The sequence below is a fragment of the Amblyraja radiata genome, chromosome 27 (assembly GCF_010909765.2).
Source record: "Amblyraja radiata isolate CabotCenter1 chromosome 27, sAmbRad1.1.pri, whole genome shotgun sequence".
NCBI lineage: Eukaryota > Metazoa > Chordata > Chondrichthyes > Rajiformes > Rajidae > Amblyraja > Amblyraja radiata.
The window spans coordinates 16752936-16773662 of record NC_045982.1 but is presented as its reverse complement, the minus strand read 5'-3'; the positions used below and the strand labels follow the sequence as shown (position 1 = coordinate 16773662).

At 46.6% G+C, this 20727-nt stretch overlaps 2 protein-coding genes and 1 long non-coding RNA gene across 6 annotated transcripts in view; 2 read left to right on the top strand and 1 right to left on the bottom strand.

The window, feature by feature from the left end:
- Positions 1-527, top strand: part of LOC116988509 (hairy/enhancer-of-split related with YRPW motif-like protein) — a 15702-nt gene extending 15175 nt beyond the window's left edge. Inside the window, exon 6 of the mRNA XM_033045303.1 lies at positions 297-527. Coding sequence (XP_032901194.1) covers positions 297-303 — 7 coding nt within the window. The 3' untranslated portion in view covers positions 304-527. The remainder of the gene's footprint in view (positions 1-296) is intronic.
- LOC116988512 lies at positions 477-20727 on the bottom strand. The gene is made up of 3 exons (XR_004415970.1): positions 20579-20727; positions 17888-17893; positions 477-499 (listed from the first exon to the last, which is right to left on the bottom strand). It is a non-coding gene; the product is annotated as an uncharacterized LOC116988512 (long non-coding RNA).
- ndufs5 (NADH:ubiquinone oxidoreductase subunit S5) lies at positions 8152-12082 on the top strand. Of its 4 annotated transcripts, none has more exons than XM_033045304.1 (3): positions 8152-8273; positions 10287-10504; positions 11437-12082. In XM_033045304.1, the coding sequence occupies exons 2-3, from the start codon at positions 10289-10291 to the stop codon at positions 11539-11541; spliced, it is 321 nt and encodes a 106-aa protein (XP_032901195.1). In that variant the 5' UTR covers positions 8152-8273; positions 10287-10288; the 3' UTR covers positions 11542-12082. The 4 variants fall into 4 exon arrangements, with proteins under 4 accessions (XP_032901195.1, XP_032901196.1, XP_032901199.1 ...); XM_033045305.1 differs by having other exon boundaries at positions 8246-8307; XM_033045308.1 differs by lacking the exon at positions 8152-8273 and adding an exon at positions 8289-8295.

Below are 20727 nucleotides of genomic sequence, written 5' to 3'. Positions count from 1 at the left end.
TGAAGTTCTGTAAAGCTTATTGGAAAAGAATAAAAAAATATTATTGAAATACTATGCAACTGATCAGTGTGTAATTGCTGAATCAAATGCAATTGATCTCCCACTATGTGGGCAAGCCATAAGAAACTTTATTGTAAATCTGAAATATTATATAGTTGCATATTTTCAAAATGTATTGGATTTTGTATGTTTAAAGGTTTCATTATCCACAGAGCTAATAAACATGCATTGACTTTAAACAGGGAAAGTGTGCAATAGCTTCATTCACTTTTCTCTTGTGTAATGTTGTCCTTCAGCCTTTAGAGATGCAGCGTGGAAACAGGCCCCTATGCCTTATAAAGGTTTGAATTTGAAAATCTTGCAGCTTATTGTCCAGCCCTGAAGTATCTACATGCTGCTGATATAGGGAAACACCAAAGAGCATGTCTGGTTAAACCACCAAGAAATGGGTAGAAGTGAAAGTGACAAATCACTACCCCACACACACACACACGCATACCTGCCATGCACATGTATACGCACATGAGCATGCTCACACGTGCACCAACACACACACTCAAAACTGGATCAGGAAAAAGAAACAAATGTTTAGCCCATTGCTTGCTGTGCTTCTTGGTTCTTGGTTTCTTGGTCCTCCAAAATATTCCAATTGGAATTTAAACTGGAGGTGCTTGAATAACCTGGTTTAATCTAACTCTCCTACTAAATCCTCATGCCATTTTTAAGTTTAAGCCCTGTGCTTCAGAAAATTTGACATTTATGTAAAGACGCTTTCCTGCTTTAGCAATCATTTTAAATTTGTCCTTGAATTTTAGAACATTTTTATTGTTCTGAATTGTGAGTAATCCAAATGAATCCAAAACACACTTGCTATTCCTCCCGACTAGATGACCCCAAAGTGTTCCAATGTTGTTCCATGTATAGAATTTGTAAAAAAAATAATTTTGAACCATCATGTGAGAATACATCCACTTAAATCTTAGCCTTATCCTGACTGGTTGTACTGTGATCTGGGATGGCAATTCCAACACAGGAATGGAAGAGATTGCAGAGAGTGGTGGAATCTGTCCGGTCCACCAAGGGCACACCCCTCCCTACCATCAAAAGCTTCCACATAAGGTGCTGCATCTATCCATCAGGATCACCAGCATCTGGCTCTTGTCCTCTTCTTCAGACTGACATGAAGGGGAAGGGTGATAGATAGATAAGGAAGTGTGAAGCTGTGAAAACAGGGCAAAGGGCCCCCTACTGGTTGAAACCTCCATAGCCACCTTTGATAAATGGAAGTTGCCTTATGAGATGCAAGCAGGGTGGCACAGCGGCAGACTTGCTGCCTTACAGCGCCAGACACCCGGTTTCGATCCTGACTATGGCGCTTGTCTGTATGGAGTTTGTACGTTCTTCCCGTGACCTCCATGGATTTTCTCTGGGATCTCCGGTTTCCTCCCACACTCCAAAGACAGACAGGTTTACAGGCTAATTGGCTTGGTATAATTGTAAATTGTCCCTCGTGTGTGTAGGATTGTCTTAATGTGTGGGGATCACTGGTCGGCGTGGATTCGGTGAGCCAAAGGGTCTGTTTCCAAGCTGTATCGCTAAAATAAACTAAACTAAAAAAAAAATAATTTGATGGAGATCCCGATTAATGGTTTTGATCACCTGGTCTGCACCTGGTTTGTAACTATGAACTGTGACAGCCCCAATATTTGGCTCATTGTGCCCTAATACGTCTTGCCCATGAGCAATTTCACTATATTTTAACGTATGCTCCATAACCTATCATTCTCCATCTTGGCAAGAAAACATGAAACATGAACTTTAGATCTTGGTTGAGATCATATAATTTTTGGGGAATATGCACCCACTTCCTGTCTCTATTGCTTCCCATGCTTTGTGTTATTAAAATAAAATGTATTACCAATACCAAGCCTACGGACTCTTCATGTTGTGAAAGATTTGCCGCTGGTTTGGAGCCATACAGTTCTATTGTTGGTTTGGTTATTACACATTTCCACATAAAGCTCACGGAACACAATTCACTGCGCGCTCATCACTTCAAACTGAAATACTATTAGCTTTCATAACACAGATCCTGACCATAGAACATTCAGTACACAACTATTAACCACCTCCCTGTGCGCAGTTACTGTGGGCCTGGGCAGGAATTTGTTCAACCATTATGTATTTTGGTTAGCAATCTCACATTGCACCAAAACTTAGGAAATAGTTTAATTTTTTTTAGATTTGTGCGGCACGGTGGTGCAGCGGTAGAGTTGCTGACTTACAGCGCCAGGGACCCAGGTTTGATCCTGACTTATGCGTGCTGCCTGTGCAGAGTTTGCACGTTCTCCCCATTGCCTGTGTGGGTTTTCTCCGGGATCTCTGGTTTCCTTCCATACAAAGACGTACAGGTTTGTAGATTAATTGGCTTGATATAATTGTAAATGGTCCCAAGTGTGTGTACACTAGTGTCCCTAGTGTTAATGTGCAGGGATCGCCGGCCGGCTCGGACTCGATGGGCCAAAGGGCCTGTTTCCGTGCTGTACCTCGAAACTAAAAAACTCAATTTCTCAAAAGGACAAATTAGAGGCCCGTTGGACATCATACGTCAATGACAGGATACAAATCACAGTTTAAAATCCAAAAACATTTGGCTGGTTTTACAAATTAAAGTAGAAGCGAGAAGCTAAAATGCCATTACAATATCTCACTCCCACAGTGACCACTTTAAATCAAATTTTCAATAGATCAAAATCTGGCTCCATTTCCGGGCTGACAGCCCTGGATGTTTGAGGGGTTGTGGAAATCTCACACGCATTTGTAGAGTCACATCATCAGTAAAAAATGCTAAATGGAAACAATGTGTGGGAGATGACCTGTTGGGGCGACGTTCAATTGTGACACATGGCCACGGGGGATCAGAATGCAGCCTCTCAGCTGGCAGGAAGGATTTGTTAATCCACAGTATGACCGTTCCCACAGCCTAAGACAGACACAAAGTGCTGGAGTAACTCAGCAGGACAGGCAGCATCTCTGGAAAGAAGGAACGAATGACGTTTCGGGTCGAGACCCTTCTTCAGACCCTTCTTCAGACCAGAGTCAGGGGAAAGGGAAGCGAGAGATATACACGGATGTAGAGCGATATAGAACAAATGAATGAAAGTTATGCAAAAAAGTAATGATGATGAAAGAAACAGGCCATTGTTAGCTGTTTGCTTTTCCAGTTTCAGACAGAAACATGACATTGTGCCTGAGAGATAGTATGAGGAGAAAGGGGAGTCTGGAGGAGAGAATGTTTTTATGAATTGAAGCTGAAAGAATCTCTCCGGTTTCAGTAAAGCCTTCTGAAATTGATTCTTAAAATTGATTGAAGGATATAACATGGAAATAGACCCTTCAGCCCACTGAGTCCACGCCGACCATCAATCCTTGTTCACTTTAATTCTATATTATCCCACTTCCACATCAATGCCCCACATACTAGGGGCAATTTACAGAGACCAATTAACCTACAAGCACACACACACACACACAGGTCTTTGGGAAGTTGGAGGAAACCGGAGCACCCAGAGAAATCCGCATGGTCATAGAGAGAACGTGCAAACTCCAAATAGACAGGATACCTGAGGTCAGGATCGAACCCGGGTCCCTGGCACAGTGAGACAGCAGCTCTACCAGCTATGCCACTGTGCCTCTTCATGGTATTGACTCCTTCTCATTTTCACTGCATTATCCAAAGAAAAATATACAATTGTGACAATGTTAACACAGCACATAGAAACATAGATAGAAATAGAAAATAGGTGCAGGAGGAGGCCATTCGGCCCTTCGAGCTACCACCGTCATTCATTGTGATCATGGCTGATCGTCCCCTATCAATAACCCGTGCCTGCCTTCTCCCCATATCCCTTGACTCCACTAGCCCCTAGAGCTCTATCTAACTCTCTCTTAAATCCATCCAGTGACTTGGCCTCCACTGCCCTCTGTGGCAGGGAATTCCATAAATTCACAACTCTCTGGGTAAAAAAGTTTTTTCTCACCTCAGTCTTAAATGACCTCCCCTTTATTCTAAGACTGCGGCCCCTGGTTCTGGACTCGCCCAACATTGGGAAATGTTTTCCTGCATCTAGCTTGTCCGGTCCTTTTATAATTTTATATGTTTCTATAAGATCCCCCCCGCACCTTCAAAGTGTTTTGCCAATTTTCTTTTTAAACTTCCTTTTACGAACTCCTTGGCCCTCTGTTTTTTTCTGAGCCTTACCTACTGCATCATAAATAGATAACTTGATATCGATGAAGTTTCACCTACCTTCAGTGAGACAATAAAGGGCCTGTCCCACTTTGGCAATTTTTTAGGCGACTACAGGTGACTGCTGAAGATTTTTCAACATGTTGAAACATTTTCGGAGACAGTGGCGACACTTTGGGCTGTCGTAGGTTGTCGCCCGGTTATCGTAGGTTGTCACCGGTGCTGACTTTGGTGAATTCCATTGTCCTAGTCGCTGGCAGTCGCCTAAAAATTGCCTAAGTGGGACAGGCCCGTTGCAGTGTAAGTCAGACCCAGAGTTTGATTCCTACACTCTCTTTATACAGGAGCCGGTCACTGCCTTATGTGGATAACACAAGCACAACTTACAGGAGTGTAGCCCCAACTTGCTACCTCCGCCTCCTTCCTCAAACTGGGAGCAGCATGGTGGTGCAGCTGGTAGAGCTACTACCTCACAGTACCAGAGTCCTACGTTCAATCCAGACTTTGGGTGCTGTCCGTGTGGAGTTTGCACGTGCTCCCTGTGACCGCACAGGTTTCCTCGGGTACTCTGGTTTTCTCCCACATCCCAAAGACATGTGGGTTTGTAGATCAACTGGCTGCTGTATAAGTGCCAGAAGGGGTGGAGAGAAAGTTGGATAACATAGAACGGGTGATGGATGGTAGAGGGCCAGTTCCCACTCTGCATCTCTGAACCAAACTAAACAATTTAAGATGGGTTCCCTCACACACAGACTTGAAAACATATAGAACTACAAGGTAAAATGTATTTGTATAACTGGTAGTTCACCTTCTACTTTAATCACTTGTGAATATTCTTATTTTCATTTAGCACCATATAATTTTTCAGAATTTAATTTAAAAAATATGTTTGTTGTTCTTACAAATTGTGAATGTGATTGGCTGCTCAGTCAGCTCGATGACTTGACCGCCAGTGGATTCCACCCCTGGAGATGAAGCCTGAGATACAACATCAGAGGATCACACCACAGAGAGCATCACTCGTCTCCTTTAGTTACTGAGGAAATGAAACATTTCCCATTGAAACCCTGACGTTTCTTCCACGCATATCCCTAACCTCAGCACTTGTACATCCCCCAATTATATCATTAGCATCAGAATGTCTGCAGAGCAAATCTTGCAACGTTTATCTTTCCTTTGGGTTACCTCCACTGTTTATACTCCATTTTCATCTTTACTTTCTGTTTCAGAATGTTTATGTTTCTTAATGTTTCTTTTCATTATTTTTATCATGATGGATAGATTTTGAGATGCAAAAGACATCCAGGGATGTGAGAAGCAAATAGGACCATGGTATTGAGATAGATGATTGGCCATGGTCATATTTAATGGCAGGCTGGGCTTAGTAGGCCGGATGCATACTACTGCATGTAGTTCAGTGGTTCTTAACCTTTTTGGCACTGGGCCTGTACTTGCTGGGCTTTAGAAGGATGGGGGGGGGGGGGGAACCATTGAAACTTACTAAATAATGAAAGGCCTGGATAGAGTGGTTGTGGAAAGGATGCTCCCACTATTAGGATAGTATAGGACCAGAGACCAAATGGTATGCTTGCCTTCATTGGTCAGGGCATTGAGTATAAGAGTCAGGAAGTCATGATGCAGCTTTACAGGACTTTGCAAGAAATTCAATGACTTTATCTTCGGAAAAACAGTCACAATTGAAACCAACCATCAACCACTGATCAACATTCAAAACAAACTGATGCACGTCTCCAACATATGACGTTACAACTACAGAAGTATGACATTGCTCTGATTTACAAACGTGGCAAAGACATGCACTTGGCTGACATCCTGTCGCGAACTCCACGCAAGACCTGCGAGAAACCATCAACGAATGATGACAGTTTCGTTGACATGATGGTCTCCTCTGTTCCTTCGTCCTGTTTGGAAGACCTGGCAGCCCAGACTGCTGCTGACGTTACCTTACGATTACTCTCCTCTGTCATACAGCATGGGTGGCCAGACAAGCAATACAGACTGCCACTCCCAATTTGGCCCTTCTTCTCCCTTCGTGACGACCTGGTACTACAAGATGGTATTATCGTAAAGGGTAACAAAGCTGTAATTCCTGCCTCCCTGCACAACAATTACTTTAATGCCGTCCATGGGGCACACCCAAGCGCAGAGGCGACTATTCTAAGAGCGAAAAGCATGTTTTTCTGGCCTGGAATGACTGATTATATGTGTGAGAAGGTGGAGTCCTGTGCGGTGTGCAACAGTTTGACACCACACCAATCAAAGCAGCCACTTCTCTCACAGCCGGTTCCTGACCTCCCATGGTCTACTGTGGCAACTGACATTTTTGATTGGCATGGCAAGCAATACCTGCTATTAGTCGACTCGTACTCCAGATGGTTTGAAATTGATCTACTCCATAGCCCCAACTCCGCAGCGGTAGTCCAGAAGCTGGCACAGCACTTCTCTGTCCACGGGGCTCCCTATCAACTACTTTTCGACAACGGCAGTCAGTTTACCAGCCAATGCTTCAAAGACTGCTAAATGCTGGGACTTTCGTCATATCACCAGTAGCCCCAAAAAACCACAATCAAACGGGCTGGATGAACGTGCTGTCAGGAGAGTCAAACAAGTGATGCAACGATCCCATTTCTGACACCATGTTGTGTAATGAGACCCATACACAGAAGTAACAACTCATAGTTTTTATAGTAACACAAGCGGAGGAAACATTACATGCTTTCGTCTCCATAGTCAGCATCAAGTCTGACCGTGAGATGGTGAAGTAACGTTATCAATAACGTGGGGTGGGGATGAAGATCCGGACTGGACTACATATGGAATTTGCAGCATGCATAATATGCATGGTGATAGATATAGTAAAGGCAGACTAACATGGTTAGACCACATTTGGAGTATTGTGTGCAGTTCTGGCCACTCCATTACAGGACGAGTGTGGAAGCTTTGGAAAGGATATCGGGAAGGTTTACCAGAATGATGCCTGGATTAGGCGGTTTTAGCTACAGGTAGAGGTTGGACAGACTCTTGATTGTTTGATTTAAACCAAAGATAGACACAAAAAGCTGGAGTAACTCAGCGGGACTGGCAGCATCTCTAGAGAGAAGGAAAGGGTGACGTTTCGGGTCGGGAATGAGTGACGTTTCGGGTCGAGACCCTTCTTCAGACCGAGTCAGGAGAGAGGGAATCTAGAGGTATGAAAGGGTAAAGTGTGAAAACGACAGATCACAGCAATTATAAGGAAATGTAGAATGATTTGGTTAGCTGAAAGAAAGGTGACAAGGAGGCATATAATCAGCAAAATTGTTCTTCCCCCACTCTAGTCCTCCGATTGGTTTCACTGTCCTGATTAATGTTACTGATTGGGTGCCTTTCCGTCACCTTTCCATCAGCTAACAATGAATCATTCAACTTTTTTTCTAACACATCTGCTTTGATCTGTCGTTTTCACATCGAACCCTTCCATATCTCTATGACTCCCTCTCCCCTGACTCTGAAAAGGGGTCTTGGCCCAAAACCTCACTCATTCCTTCGCTCCAGAGATTCAAGATTCAAGAGAGTTTATTGTCATGTGTCCCTGATAGGACAATGAAATTCTTGCTTTGCTTCAGCACAACAGAACATAGTAGGCATTGACTACAGAACAGATCAGTGTGTCCATATACCATTATATAAATATATACACACATGAATAAATAAACTGATAACTGCTTGCATTGCATTTTGTGTCTATGTTGCTGTGCTGCGCTGATCTGTGCAAAGATACTCGAGGAGCCTCTGGTATCTTTGGTTCTGTGCTCGATGCAGCCGATGCCCTTGGCGCAGGATCGCGCCGCGGCACCAGGGGGCGACACCAGGAGAGCAGCACCAGGGGAGCAGCACCGCGCCGCAGCACCAGGGGGCAGCAGAGACGCGGCGGCAGCGGCAGCGGATGAAAGACGTAAAGTCGGCGTCCGTTTTACGACCGGCCGGAAAGCGAGGCTGTGCTGTACTTGGGGAAGGGCAGAAGGTGAGAGGCGGCGGCGGCGCAGGTCGTGTCTGAGGTCGGGGCAGATATTGGCGGGTCCGGGCCGGGCCGGGTACTCACGGTGTTGAGGCAGCCCGGACACCGCGGGGCGAGGGAGGGAGGGGGTTGCAGGGTGGGGGTGATGGAGGACAGGGTGGGGTTGATGGAGGACAGGGTGGGGGGTGATGGAGGACAGGGTGGGGGTTAATGGAGGACAGGGTGGGGGTGATGGAGGACAGGGTGGGGGGTGATGGAGGACAGGGTGGGGGTTGATGGAGGACAGGGTGGGGGTTGATGGAGGACAGGGTGGGGGTGATGGAGGACAGGATGGGGTGGTGGAGGACAGGGTGGGGGTGATGCAGGACAGGGTGGGGGTGATGGAGGACAGGGTGGGGTGGTGGAGGACAGGGTGGGGTGGTGGAGGACAGGGTGGGGGTGGCGGAGGACAGGGTGGGGGTGATGGAGGACAGGGTGGGGGTGGCGGAGGACAGGGTGGGGGTGATGGAGGACAGGGTGGGGTGATGGGGGACAGGGAGAGGAATTGCAGCAGTTGGATTTTATTCAATGCAACTATGGAGGAACAGCAAAGTGAAGGAATCTGGGCTTGGTTAAGAGAGATGCATATAAAGAGCCCAGGGGTTATTAGTAAGTGCAGGTCATTTCCCCCTTCTGAATGTAGAGGGAATCTGGCATTGTGGAATGAGGTTAGAAAAGTGGTGGTGCTGAGGTGAGAAATTTACCAAAATATTGAGTGAAGGGCTGGATAATCTACATGCTCATATCTACATATGATCATTTCTGCATGCTGAAGGAAGTGTATAAATGGTATTTTAATCATTTCATCAGTAATTGAGACTGTGCCCCTGCCAATCAGCCAGCGTATTGTCCTATGTCCTTTGTGTTGCTAACAGTGAAATGGAATAATTTTAGGAAGTATAGACCATCTAATTGAAGCAATGAGTAATTAGTAAAACCTAAGTCGGGCATCAAATGTATTAGTACTTGTTTATGATTGTCTTGTGCACCAAAAATACAGTGAAATGCTGTCCATTCAGATCACATGATGCCTGAGTACAATCAGGTCATACAAAAGTACAGTAGGTAGGGCAAAGAGAAAAGTACCAGATTGCAGAACATAATGTTACACTACAGAAAAAGTGCAAATCAAAAAAACTGCAAGGGCCCCAATGGGGTTGGTTGAAGATCTTGTCTACACCTTTAGTTTATTTGAGGACCATTTGGTAATCTGATAACTGCAGGGAAGGAGCTGTTCCTGAATTTGGTGGGTCATGCTTTTAGGTCTTTGTATCTTCTGCCTGAAGGGAGAGGGAAGAAGAGGGAATGGTCCTTGACTATGTTGACTGCATTCCCAAGACAATGGAAGTGATGATGATGGGAGGCGGGAGGGGGGGAATTATGTGATGGACTGGGCTACATCCACAACGCTCTGCAATTTCTTTAAGAAGATACTGCAGATGCTGGAAATCGAAGGTAGACAAAAATGCTGGAGAATGTCAGCGGGTGCAGCAGCATCTAAGGAGCGAAGGAAATAAACAACGTTTCGGGCCGAAACCCTTCTTCAGACTGCAATTTCTTGTGGTTTTAGAAGGAGCTGTTGACAAACCAAGTTGTAATGCATCCCAATAGAATTTTTTCTACAGTTAATCCATAGAAATTGGTAAGAATTGTTGGAGACATACTGAACTTCCTTATGCTTCCAAGGAAGTAGAGGTGTTGATGTGCTTTCTTGATTGTAGCTACAGTGTGGTTCCATTGACCAGCCACGTAAAAACTTTGATTACAGGAACAGGTCAGAGATCGGATGCTCCGGTTTCCTCCCACACTCCAAAGATTTGTAAGCTAATTGGCTCCTGTAAATTGTCCTGTGTGAGGGACAGTGTTAGTGTACGGGGTGATCGCTGGTCGGTGTAGACTCTGGGCCAAAGGGCCACGCTGTATCTCTAAATTCTAAAGTGAAGTCTAAAGTTCCTGTGTGAACTCTTCCCTATCCCACAGCCATGCCATTCATTGACATCCAGGAAAAACTGGGCATCGATGTCGACAAATGGATGCTGATCCAAAGTGGGAAACAGCCCTGGCAGCGGGCAGCTCGTTGCCATGTATTTGAAAAGGAGTGGATTGAATGTGCGCATGGAATTGGAAAGATCAGAGCCAAAACGGAGTGTAAACTGGAGCTGGAGGATTTCTATGAATGTCTCCACCGAGACAAATTGGTGAGTCGGCAGGTCTTGAGTGTCGAAATGATATGTTGTGTTGTCACAGGCACTTAAAAAAAGGTTCAGATGTGACATGTTCAATGCTCAGTCGGACCAGGCAATTTAAAATTTATCATCTCAAAACACGGTTGAATTTTAAATCGTCGATACAAGGAACTGCAGATGCTGGTTTACAAAAAGAGAGACTAACCACTGGAGTAATTCAGCGGGTCAGGCAGCATCTCTGAAAAATGTGGATAGGTGATGTTTAGGGTCGGGTCCTGACCCGAAACATCACTTACCTGTGCTCTCCAGGGATGCTACCTGACCTGCTGAGTTACTCCAGCACTTTGTGGCTCTTGAATTTTAAATTGTTCACTGGCGCTACTTACATTTGTAGTGTGAATATTACACCAATTTTGGTTGTGCAAGTTACTGACTTGGCCTCGGAGCTGTGGCGGCGGCGACCCGACTCGGCGTCGGAGCTGTGGTGGCAGCGGCGGCGGCGACCACCCGCGGAGTTTGAACCGGCCCGTTCGCGGAGCACGGTTGAGCTGCGGGACTTACCATCACCCGGTGGGGTCACAACATCTGGAGCCTGGATCGCCTCGGCGCAGAGGGAGAACAAAGAGGGAAGAGACAGAGACTTTAAGATTTTGCCTTCCATCACAGTGAGGAGGTGTTTGGTGAACTCACTGTGGTTGATGTTAAATTTGTGTTGATTGTGTGTTTTTGTCATTTTTATTATATGTATGACTGCAGGGCAACAAAATTTCGTTCAGACCGAAAGGTCTGAATGACAAAAATAAAATCCAATCCAATCTGGTTACATCGCCAAAATGATAAATATGGTGTCGATGGTCTTATGTTTTCCAATTACCCGGATAGACAGCTCTCTGTGGCTTCAAATGTGCTGCTAACATTGGTGGTTTGTGTTTTCTTGCCCACAGTACAAACGGCTGTCTGACATCAAAACACAAAGAGAAAAGCTGGTAAAGGAAGGAAAATACACCATTCCAGATCACCACCTTGGCAAAGATGAGCAGCGCCCATAGGTATTGCCCTCCTCGTCATTACATGGGGACAGCATCAGAAGATCCTCCCAATACTTCTACAAACTGGAACATCAGTTAGTCTTTGCTAAAACTTATCAAGTGACAGTGTACAACTAGCGTTTGTGGTTGAGCTGAGTTGTTTAGGGATGGCTATTCGTGGGCAGTAATTGCGCAATTTATTAACAAAGATAATTAAATCTAATTATGGTATTGCTTGTTGCCTTTTTTTGTCATCTGTGGTAAGCGATTCTGTGATTCCAGTCACTGTGCCAGTTCTGGCTCAGTTGATAGCATGCCCGCCATTGTGAAACAGTCCTGAGTCAACTCAAGTGTAGAGATTTGTGCACAAAAAACTAGACTGATGTTTCAGTGCAGAACTGAAGACATTCTGCGTTGTTGACAGTTCACTTCTGGGAGAAGCATGAAACTATGGGTGCTGGGTTCTCTTGGTAATAGTTAAATTAAGATCAGGAGTCCCTGCTTATCCATCTGACCCAACTGTTACTTGTAACCATTAATAAAACATTTTGTGTGGACATTATCACTTGCTTGTTGTGGAAGCATATTTATGTGCTTCCTGCGATTACCCTTAAAAGCACCTCTTTGACATTTAACGTTTTTTAAGATGGTTTAAAAGGGACGTCTAAGGTGCTATAGTAATGTTTTTTGTCTTTTTGTATTTGTTATATCATTGGCTGTGCTCGGAAAGCAGACATCATATTGCGTAGTCATCCACTCCATAACTCTACCTGACCACAATCTGAGAATGAACCAGATCATTTGGAATGTTAGCATGCTATTCATTCCTGAGGTTAAGACCATAAGATATAGGAACAGAATAAGGCCATTCGGCCCATGGGGTCCACTCCGCCATTCAATCACTGCTAATCTATTTTGTTCTCTCCCATCTTCTAACCTTCTTCCAATGTACTCTCCAGCCCGGAGCTGCGCGAGAGACAGAGCAAGGGCCTGCTGGTGTGGGCACATGGCGGAGAGTATAGAATGCAGGACGCGGAGAGAGAACTTTCATGTGAGACACCGGTTCCTATGCATCTCATCTATCTTCATCTACTGCATATGATGTGGTGTCCTGTACTTCGGCTATTCCGCCAAACACCTAAGCTGCGTCCGCTGGGTCTCCCGGTCGTTAACCATTTTCACTTCCCATTCCCATACTGACTTTTCAGTCCTGGGCCTCCTCCATTGCCAGAGTGAGGCCACACGCAAAATGGAGGAACACCACCTCGTGTGGCTTGGGTAGCTTGGAATTCTCCAATTTTAGGTAACCACATCACCATGCCCCTCTCCCTGTTTCTCCTTTATAACCACTCCTTCCTCCCTGTTACCCTACCTAAACTCGAAACCTATTTCATCCCTCCCCTTCCACTTACATTCCTGCCTCTCACAATTTGCAACTCTTATCTCCTTTTGTCTCGCACTTTCTGTCCTTTCATCTCTGGCCTCTGTTCAACCATCTGCCTATCAAAAATCCTTGCTCACCTGTATTAAATTTCTCCTCATCTGTATCAACCTATTAGGTTGTCAGGCTTTGTCCTGCCCCTCCACGGTTTCAGCTTTTCCCCCCTCCCCTCCATTCAGTCTGAAAAAGGCCTCCAGCCTGAAACGTCCCCTATCCATACCCTCTAGAGGTGCTGCCTGACCCCCTGCGTTCCTCCAGCCCTTTGTGTCTCGTCCAGTTTCAGCTCTATAGTTAATTGATGAATGAGGACAGTTAGAGAGAGAATTGAAGAAAGCACATGCTGAAACTGGTGTTGCTGGAAAATCAAGAGGATCCTAGAAATAACCAGCAAACCAGGCAGCATATTTGGCCTGAGTTAAGGTGGAAGACGTCCCATCAGAAATGATCAGTTCTGACACAAACAGGAACAGCTACTTAACTGATATTGAGTTCAATATTGAGTCAAGAGCTTCAATGATCCAGATGGAAGGTACGGTATTTTTCCTTGGGTTTGCATTGAGTTTCATTGAAACTAAGAAGCTAAAGATAAAGGGGTCACCCAAGTAAATACAAAAAATCTGGAAAGATCAACAGAGTCATTGTTTCAGGACAAAGACCTTAATTTGAAACAGAAAAGAGAGAAAGAAAGTTTGTTCTAACTTGCAGAGAGGGGGGTGGAGGCATGGTTAGGACAATGAGAATCTCTTGTGGGGTGAAGTCAAGGTTGCTGCGGTGATAAGCTGGCGATGAAAGCATTTGCTGTGGTTTTCTCCTCCACCATGGGTGTTAGGCCTCCACATGCCTGCTGTTCAATTTGTCACACTTCTGCTCTCACCCCAACCTCTGCCCAGAGCAAGGATCAAGGTTCCATCTTCCCATGGTTATTGATGCAGTCATGGCAGAATATTTGGGTATCATTCCAGGATGGAGGGAAGATGTAGGTTACTATACCTGAATTAGAGAAGATTATTTAGCTGGCAATCTGACATCTCATTTAATGCCTTTGCCACAATCCTCTCTGTCTCGTCACAATGTGCTTCAGAAGAAATGGTGCTTGGAACATCAACATAGATAAAATGCTGACATTCAGCTGCTATTGTTTAATTGTTGGTATTGATGTGGATTGAAAGGCCTTGGGGGTAAATCATGCTTTTGGTGTTTGGTATTTGCATTTTTAATCTTTAATTTCCACTAGACCAAGTGAGACCCGTTGGGTCACAGCTTCACATGGGCGGGCTGGTCCCCCAATGCAATATTCCACCTCTCCACCAATTCCAATATTCACTCTCACTCTCGCACACTCTCTCACTCTCCCTCACATGCATACTCTCACTCTCACTCACATACACACTCATTCTCACTCACATACACACTCTCACTCACACACCATATATATGACAGTAAACTTTCTTGAATCTACTCAAACGGCTGAGCGCTGCCTCTCCACTGGGGGGCTTCCACAGTCAGCGGAACTTCCGCAATCAGCGTGAGCTCTGCACTTACCGGAAATTACGCAATCAGCACGACCTCTGCTCTCACCGGAAACTACGCAATCAGCACGACCTGTCCAATAAGCGGAAGTCACGAAATGAACGGGACGTTTGGACTAAACACGGACCTAATAAAGCATTTCTTCCTTCCAAACACAGTCGGACCTAATAAAGCATTTATTCCTTCCAAACACAGTCAGACCTAATAAAGCATTGCAGTTTCAAGCACAGGCAGGGCAGGAGGCCAAACAACTCACGGCATTTTCAATTCATTTCATTTCCAATTAAGCATTGCACTTTCAAGCACAGGCAGGGCAGCAGGCCAAACAACTCATGGCATTGTCATTAAGGGCTAACAAATCATTTATTGCAAGTACATTGCAGACTCACAGGTCAGTTGATTCACAGCTTAGAATGACAGTCGTGGTCTCTCCCTCGCGATCTTGCAGAGTGACTGACTCGCGTCCAGGCATTCGAGGTTTTATAGTCCTGCCCCCGGAAGGGGCGTTACCTTCATCACCATGATTGACAGGCGAGAGGACCAATCAGCTGATCTCAAGGTTTATTAAACACTCATAACTTGTTTATTTTTCATCGATGGGAAACATCCTTGGGGCTGGCTCAGTGGAGGAGGAATGTGAGTAAGATGGCCAAAGATCAGAGCGATATATGGTAGCGTTTTTTCTAAAATAAATATACAGCGCGGACAAAAAGTGGTCAAGATGAGACTTTTAATTATATAGATGTGGAAATGTTTGTTCATCTACAGGCTATGAATGGTCTGAGAAAGTCCCGAGCCGTTTGTCATGAAGTAGTTTGTGGATCAACGTGTTGTGTTGGGCTGCATAATGCACAGCTTCAAAGTCAGCAACTGCTGTACCACTGATCAACTGCACTGAAGTTGCAGCAGAGTTTGGAGTGATAGAAATTCAATTCCAAACCTTTAGATTCTGTATCAAGAATACTACCATCTGAGTTGTACCAACATGATTTTGCAGTGTTTGTTTCTGTTTGATATAGTTCCGTTCTTACACAACAATGACAAGCTAGAATTAATCTTAATCTTTAACATCATAAAAATGTCCAAAAGGAGTTCACAGGGCCGTGTGATTTTTCTAGATTATAAAGGACTCAATCTTCACGTATTTTTAATTCCCCTAAATCGGCTAGAGTAGGTTTCCAATTTACCCATCATAAAAGGAACTATGTTGTCATCATATGACCAAAACCAGCCACTCTATCACTCGCTCTCGTGCTCTCTCTGTATCTTGTTGAAAATTGAGACATTTAATAGAGACTGAAGTTGGTGCAACACATTTTAACATTCTACTTGTGTCTCTGAAGAACTGAAATATATTGGAATCTTTCCATCTTATTAAGGTCATTGGAGGTTCAAATGTTCATTGAATGGCTAAAGGCTAACTTTGATGCCCCTATAAATTTAAAGAAATGACATTAAATCAATTCATGTCATCAGTCTGAATGACCCCAGCCCTAGACTGGAAAATATTTTTAAACAGAAATAAAAGCAACTAATTGTGATGGATATAAATATCTGTAGCTTTGAAAATATACATTTCTATTTGCACCGAGGTTGAATTAAGTCATTTGAAGACATTCACGTTCCCTGTTAATGCACTCTGAAGAATTATTGGGTATTTTTAAATAACTGATAACTACATGGGTTTCGTTATTATATTGCAAGGCCACTGCTATAGTAATATTACAATTTCTGAAAATAATATCAATACATGAGTTTATTGTCATATGTCCCAACATGGAACAATGAAATTCATACTTGTCACAGCACAGTAGATATGTAAACATAGTGCTTTGTGTTATTGATGTAATAATGGTGATCATGAGAACTGCCACCTGATAATCCTGTTCTAAGCCATGTCGACTCCATACAAGTGAGTCCTGGCAGGAATCTGAGCTCACTGAATTACTACTAGGGGCATCCTCTTGCCCCTTCTGCTTTTAAATAGCAAGATCTGTCCTCCAGAGTCTGCAGAAAGCTGGACTCTGACAGGCTGACATTGGGACAGATGTGGAAATCTGAAGCCATCCAGATTTATAGAACTTCATCAATCTTATATATTTTAGTGTTCAAGAAGGAACTGCAGATGCTGGAAGATCGAAGGTACACAAAAATGCTGGAGAAACTCAGCGGGTGCAGCAGCATCTACGGAGCGAAGGAAATAGGTGACGTTTCGGGCCGAAACCCTTCTTCAGACTGGTGGGGGATGGGGAGGAGAAGGAAGGAAAAAGGGAGGAGGAGGCGCCTGAGGGCGGGGGGATGGGAGGAGACAGCTCGAGGGTTAAGGAAGGGGAGGAGACAGCAAGGGCTAGCAAAATTGGGAGAATTCAATGTTCATGCCATCCGGACACAAGCAACCCAGGCGGAATATGAGGTGCTGTTCCTCCAATTTCCGTGTTGCTCACTCTGGCAATGGAGGAGACCCAGGACAGAGAGGTCGGATTGGGAATGCCGCCGCGACGTCAACCAGAACTGCCGCCGCGACGTCAACCGCCTCAACTTCTCCACTCCCCTGTCTCACTCCAATCTCTCCCCCCCCCCTGAACGCACTGCCATTGAATCACTCCGCAAAAACCCAGATTGGGTTATCAAACCAGCCGACAAGGGAGGTGCCGTGGTAGTCTGGCGCGTTGATCTCTACAAAGCTGAGGCTACGCGCCAACTCTCGGACACCTCCTCCTACTTACCCCTGGACCATGACCCCACTGACGAGCACCAGGCCACCATATCTAGCACCATCTCCGACTTCATCAATTCCCACGCCCTGCCCGACCAAGCTTCCAACCTCATCGTTCCCCAGCCCCGCACGGCCCGTTTTTACCTTCTCCCCAAAATCCACAAACCCGGCTCTCCCGGCAGACCCATTGTCTCTGCGTGTTCGTGCCCCACCGAACTCATCTCCACATACCTTGACTCCATACTATCCCCCCTGGTCAAATCCCTTCCCACCTATGTCCTAGACACCTCAGACACTCCGCCGCCTCCGCGCATTCCACTCTCTAGGCCCCCACCCCCTCATCTTCACCATGGACGTCCAGTCACTCTACACCTCCATCCCCCACCAGGATGGCCTCAAAGCCCTCCGGTTCTTCCTCGACCAGAGGAGCAACCTATACCCAGCCACTGACACTCCTCCGCCTAGCGGAGTTGGTCCTCACCCTCAACAACTTTAAGTTTGACTCCTCCCATTTCCTCCAAACACAAGGCGTAGCTATGGGCGCACGCATGGGCCCCAGCTACGCCTGCCTCTTTGTCGGGTACGTTGAACAATCCTTGTTCGAGACATACCTGGGCCCCATCCCCGACCTCTACCTCCGTTACATTGACGACTGCTTTGGGGCCATCTCCTGCACCCACACACAACTGACTGACTTCATCCACTTCACCACCAACTTCCATCCGGCACTCCAATACACCTGGACCATTTCCGACACTCCCCTACCATTCCTTGACCTCACCATCTCCAACCGGTGGGCGGCGCGACTCACGCCGCAGCGGCCTCTGCAGTCTGTCTGTCTTTTTGTTACTTTTTGTCCCGTTTTAATGTAGTTTTTATTTTTTTTTGATGGGGTATGTGTGTGTGTGGGGGGGGGGGGGGGGGGGTGGGGGGGAAACTTTTAAAATCTTTCCCCTGCACGGAGAACCCGACCTTTTCCTTGTCGGGTCTCCGTTGTCGTTGGGGCTGCAACGTGGAGCGGCCTCCAGCAGGAACGACCTGGGGCTCCAGTCGCGGAGCTGCAGAGCTACTCACCATCGTGGAGCTGGCCGAGTTCGGAGCGGGTGGAGCTGTGGTGGCGCGCTGCTGTGGTGCGACCCCCGGAGATTCGGAGGCTCCAGCCGCAGGTCCGGTGGACGGTGATATCGGGAGCCCGCGGGTCCCTGCTGGGAGACCGCTTTTCGGGGCTTCCGCAACGGCGACTTCCCCCGCCCGAGTCGCGGGGTCGAGGAGTACCTGGAGCGGGGCCTGACATCGCCTGGCGCGGCTTCAACGGCTGCGGGACTTTGCTAGCGCCCGCCGGGGCTCCAACAACAACACCCGGAGCGCGGCCTTGCATCGCCCGGCGCGGCGTTAATGGCCGCGGGACAATTGCCATCGCCCGCCGGGGGCTTTGACTCAGACATCGGGAGGGGAATGGGGAGTGCAGGGGAGAGATAGGTTTTTTTGCCTTCCATCACAGCGAGGAGGAGATGCACTGTGATGGATGTCTGTAAATTGTGTTGTGTCTTGGGTCTTTTTTTCTTGTGTGTATGACTGCAGAAACAACATTTCATTTGAGCCTCTATGAGGTTCAAGTGACAAATAAATTGTATTGTGTATCGCAGGGGACAGACTTCTGACCGACATAAACTACAAACCAACTGACTCACATGGCTATCTGGACTACACGTCTTCCCACCCTGCCCCCTGTAAAGACTCTATCCCCTACTCCCAATTCCTCCGCCTACGCAGCATCTGTTCCCAGGATGAGACGTTCCACACCAGGGCATCGGAAATGTCCTCGCTCTTCAGGGAACGGGGATTCCCCTCCTCCACCATAGATGAGGCTCGCACCAGGGTCTCATCCATACCCCGCAACACTGCTCTCTCTCCCCATCCCCGCACTCGCAACAAGGGCAGAGTCCCCCTAGTCCTCACCTTTCACCCCACCAGCCGGCAAATACAACAAATAATCCTCCGCCATTTCCGCCACCTCCAACATGACCCCACCACTCGCCACATCTTCCCATCTCCCCATCTCCCCCCATGTCTGCCTTCCGCAAAGACCGCTCCCTCCGCAATTCCCTTGTCAATTCTTCCCTTCCCTCCCGTACCACCCCCTCCCCGGGCACTTTCCGTTGCAATCGCAAGAAATGCAACACCTGTCCCTTCACCTCCCCCCTCGACTCCATTCAAGGACCCAAGCAGTCGTTCCAGGTGCGACAAAGGGTCACCTGTATCTCCTCCAACCTCATCTACTGCATCCGCTGCTCTAGATGTCAGCTGATTTACATCGGTGAGACTATGCGGAGGTTGGGCGATCGTTTCGCCGAACACCTCCGCTCAGTCCGCAATAACCTACCTGAACTCCCGGTGGCTCAGCACTTCAACTCCCCCTCCCATTCCCAATCCGACCTCTCTGTCCTGGGTCTCCTCCATTGCCAGAGTGAGCAACACCGGAAATTGGAGGAACAGCACCTCATATTCCGCCTGGGTTGATTGCGTCTGGATGGCATGAACATTGAATTCTCCCAATTTTGCCAGCCCTTGCTGTCTCCTCCCCTTCCTTAACCCTCGAGCTGTCTCCTCCCATCCCCCCCGCCCTCGGGCTCCTCCTCCTCCCTTTTTCCTTCCTTCTCCCCCCCACCCCCCATTAGTCTGAAGAAGGGTTTCAGCCCGAAACGTCACCTATTTCCTTCGCTCCATAGATGCTGCTGCACCCGCTGAGTTTCTCCAGCATTTTTGTGTACCTTATATATTTTAGTGTTTAGTTTAGAGATACAGCGTGGAAACTGGCCCTTCGGCCCACTGAGTCTGCTCCGATCTGCGGTCCCCGCACACTAACACTATCCTACACACACTAGGGACAATTTAAAATGATACCAAGCCAATTAACCCATAACATGTTTGGACTGTGGGAGGAATCCGAAGATCCTAGAGAAAACCCACACACGCGCAGGATTGAATCCAGGTTTCTGGTGTTGTAAGGCAGATACTCTACTGCTGCGCCACCATGCCACCCATACACTGACCAAATATTAATAAAAGGGATTGCTGTAGCACAGTGGTTTCACAATGAAACTACTAATTCAACTTTGAATGTTGATCTAGAAAAAATAGATCAAATCCCACCATGGGGACTTTGAGTACTTTACTTAAGTAAATATGAAATAAGAAGCTGCCATCATTCACAGTGACATTGAAACTGTAAATTGTTGTTAAGGGCCTGTCCCACTAACGCAACTTTTCAGCGACTGTTTTCGACCTTCAAGCTCGAGGCCACTCACCTAAAAAACCTCGAGCTGGATCGACCGTCAGTGATGAAACCGCGAGCTGGATCGAACGTCAACACACACACACACACAAACACATCGCAAAGGCGGAGGGACAGGGAAAGCGGGAGAGCGCTGCCTGAAATTCACACCGGCGATGAACAGTAAGGTAAAAGATGGCTGCCACTGTGTACGGTAAGTCCTTTAGAGAGCGCGGATGGGGGGGG

Excerpts from the sequence above, each read along its gene's own strand:
- ndufs5 (XM_033045304.1), top strand. The coding sequence starts at position 10,289 with ATGCCATTCATTGACATCCAGGAAAAACTGGGCATCGATGTCGACAAA. Across the intron at positions 10,505-11,436 it reads GTCTCCACCGAGACAAATTG|TACAAACGGCTGTCTGACAT; the intron begins GTGAGTCGGCAG and ends TCTTGCCCACAG.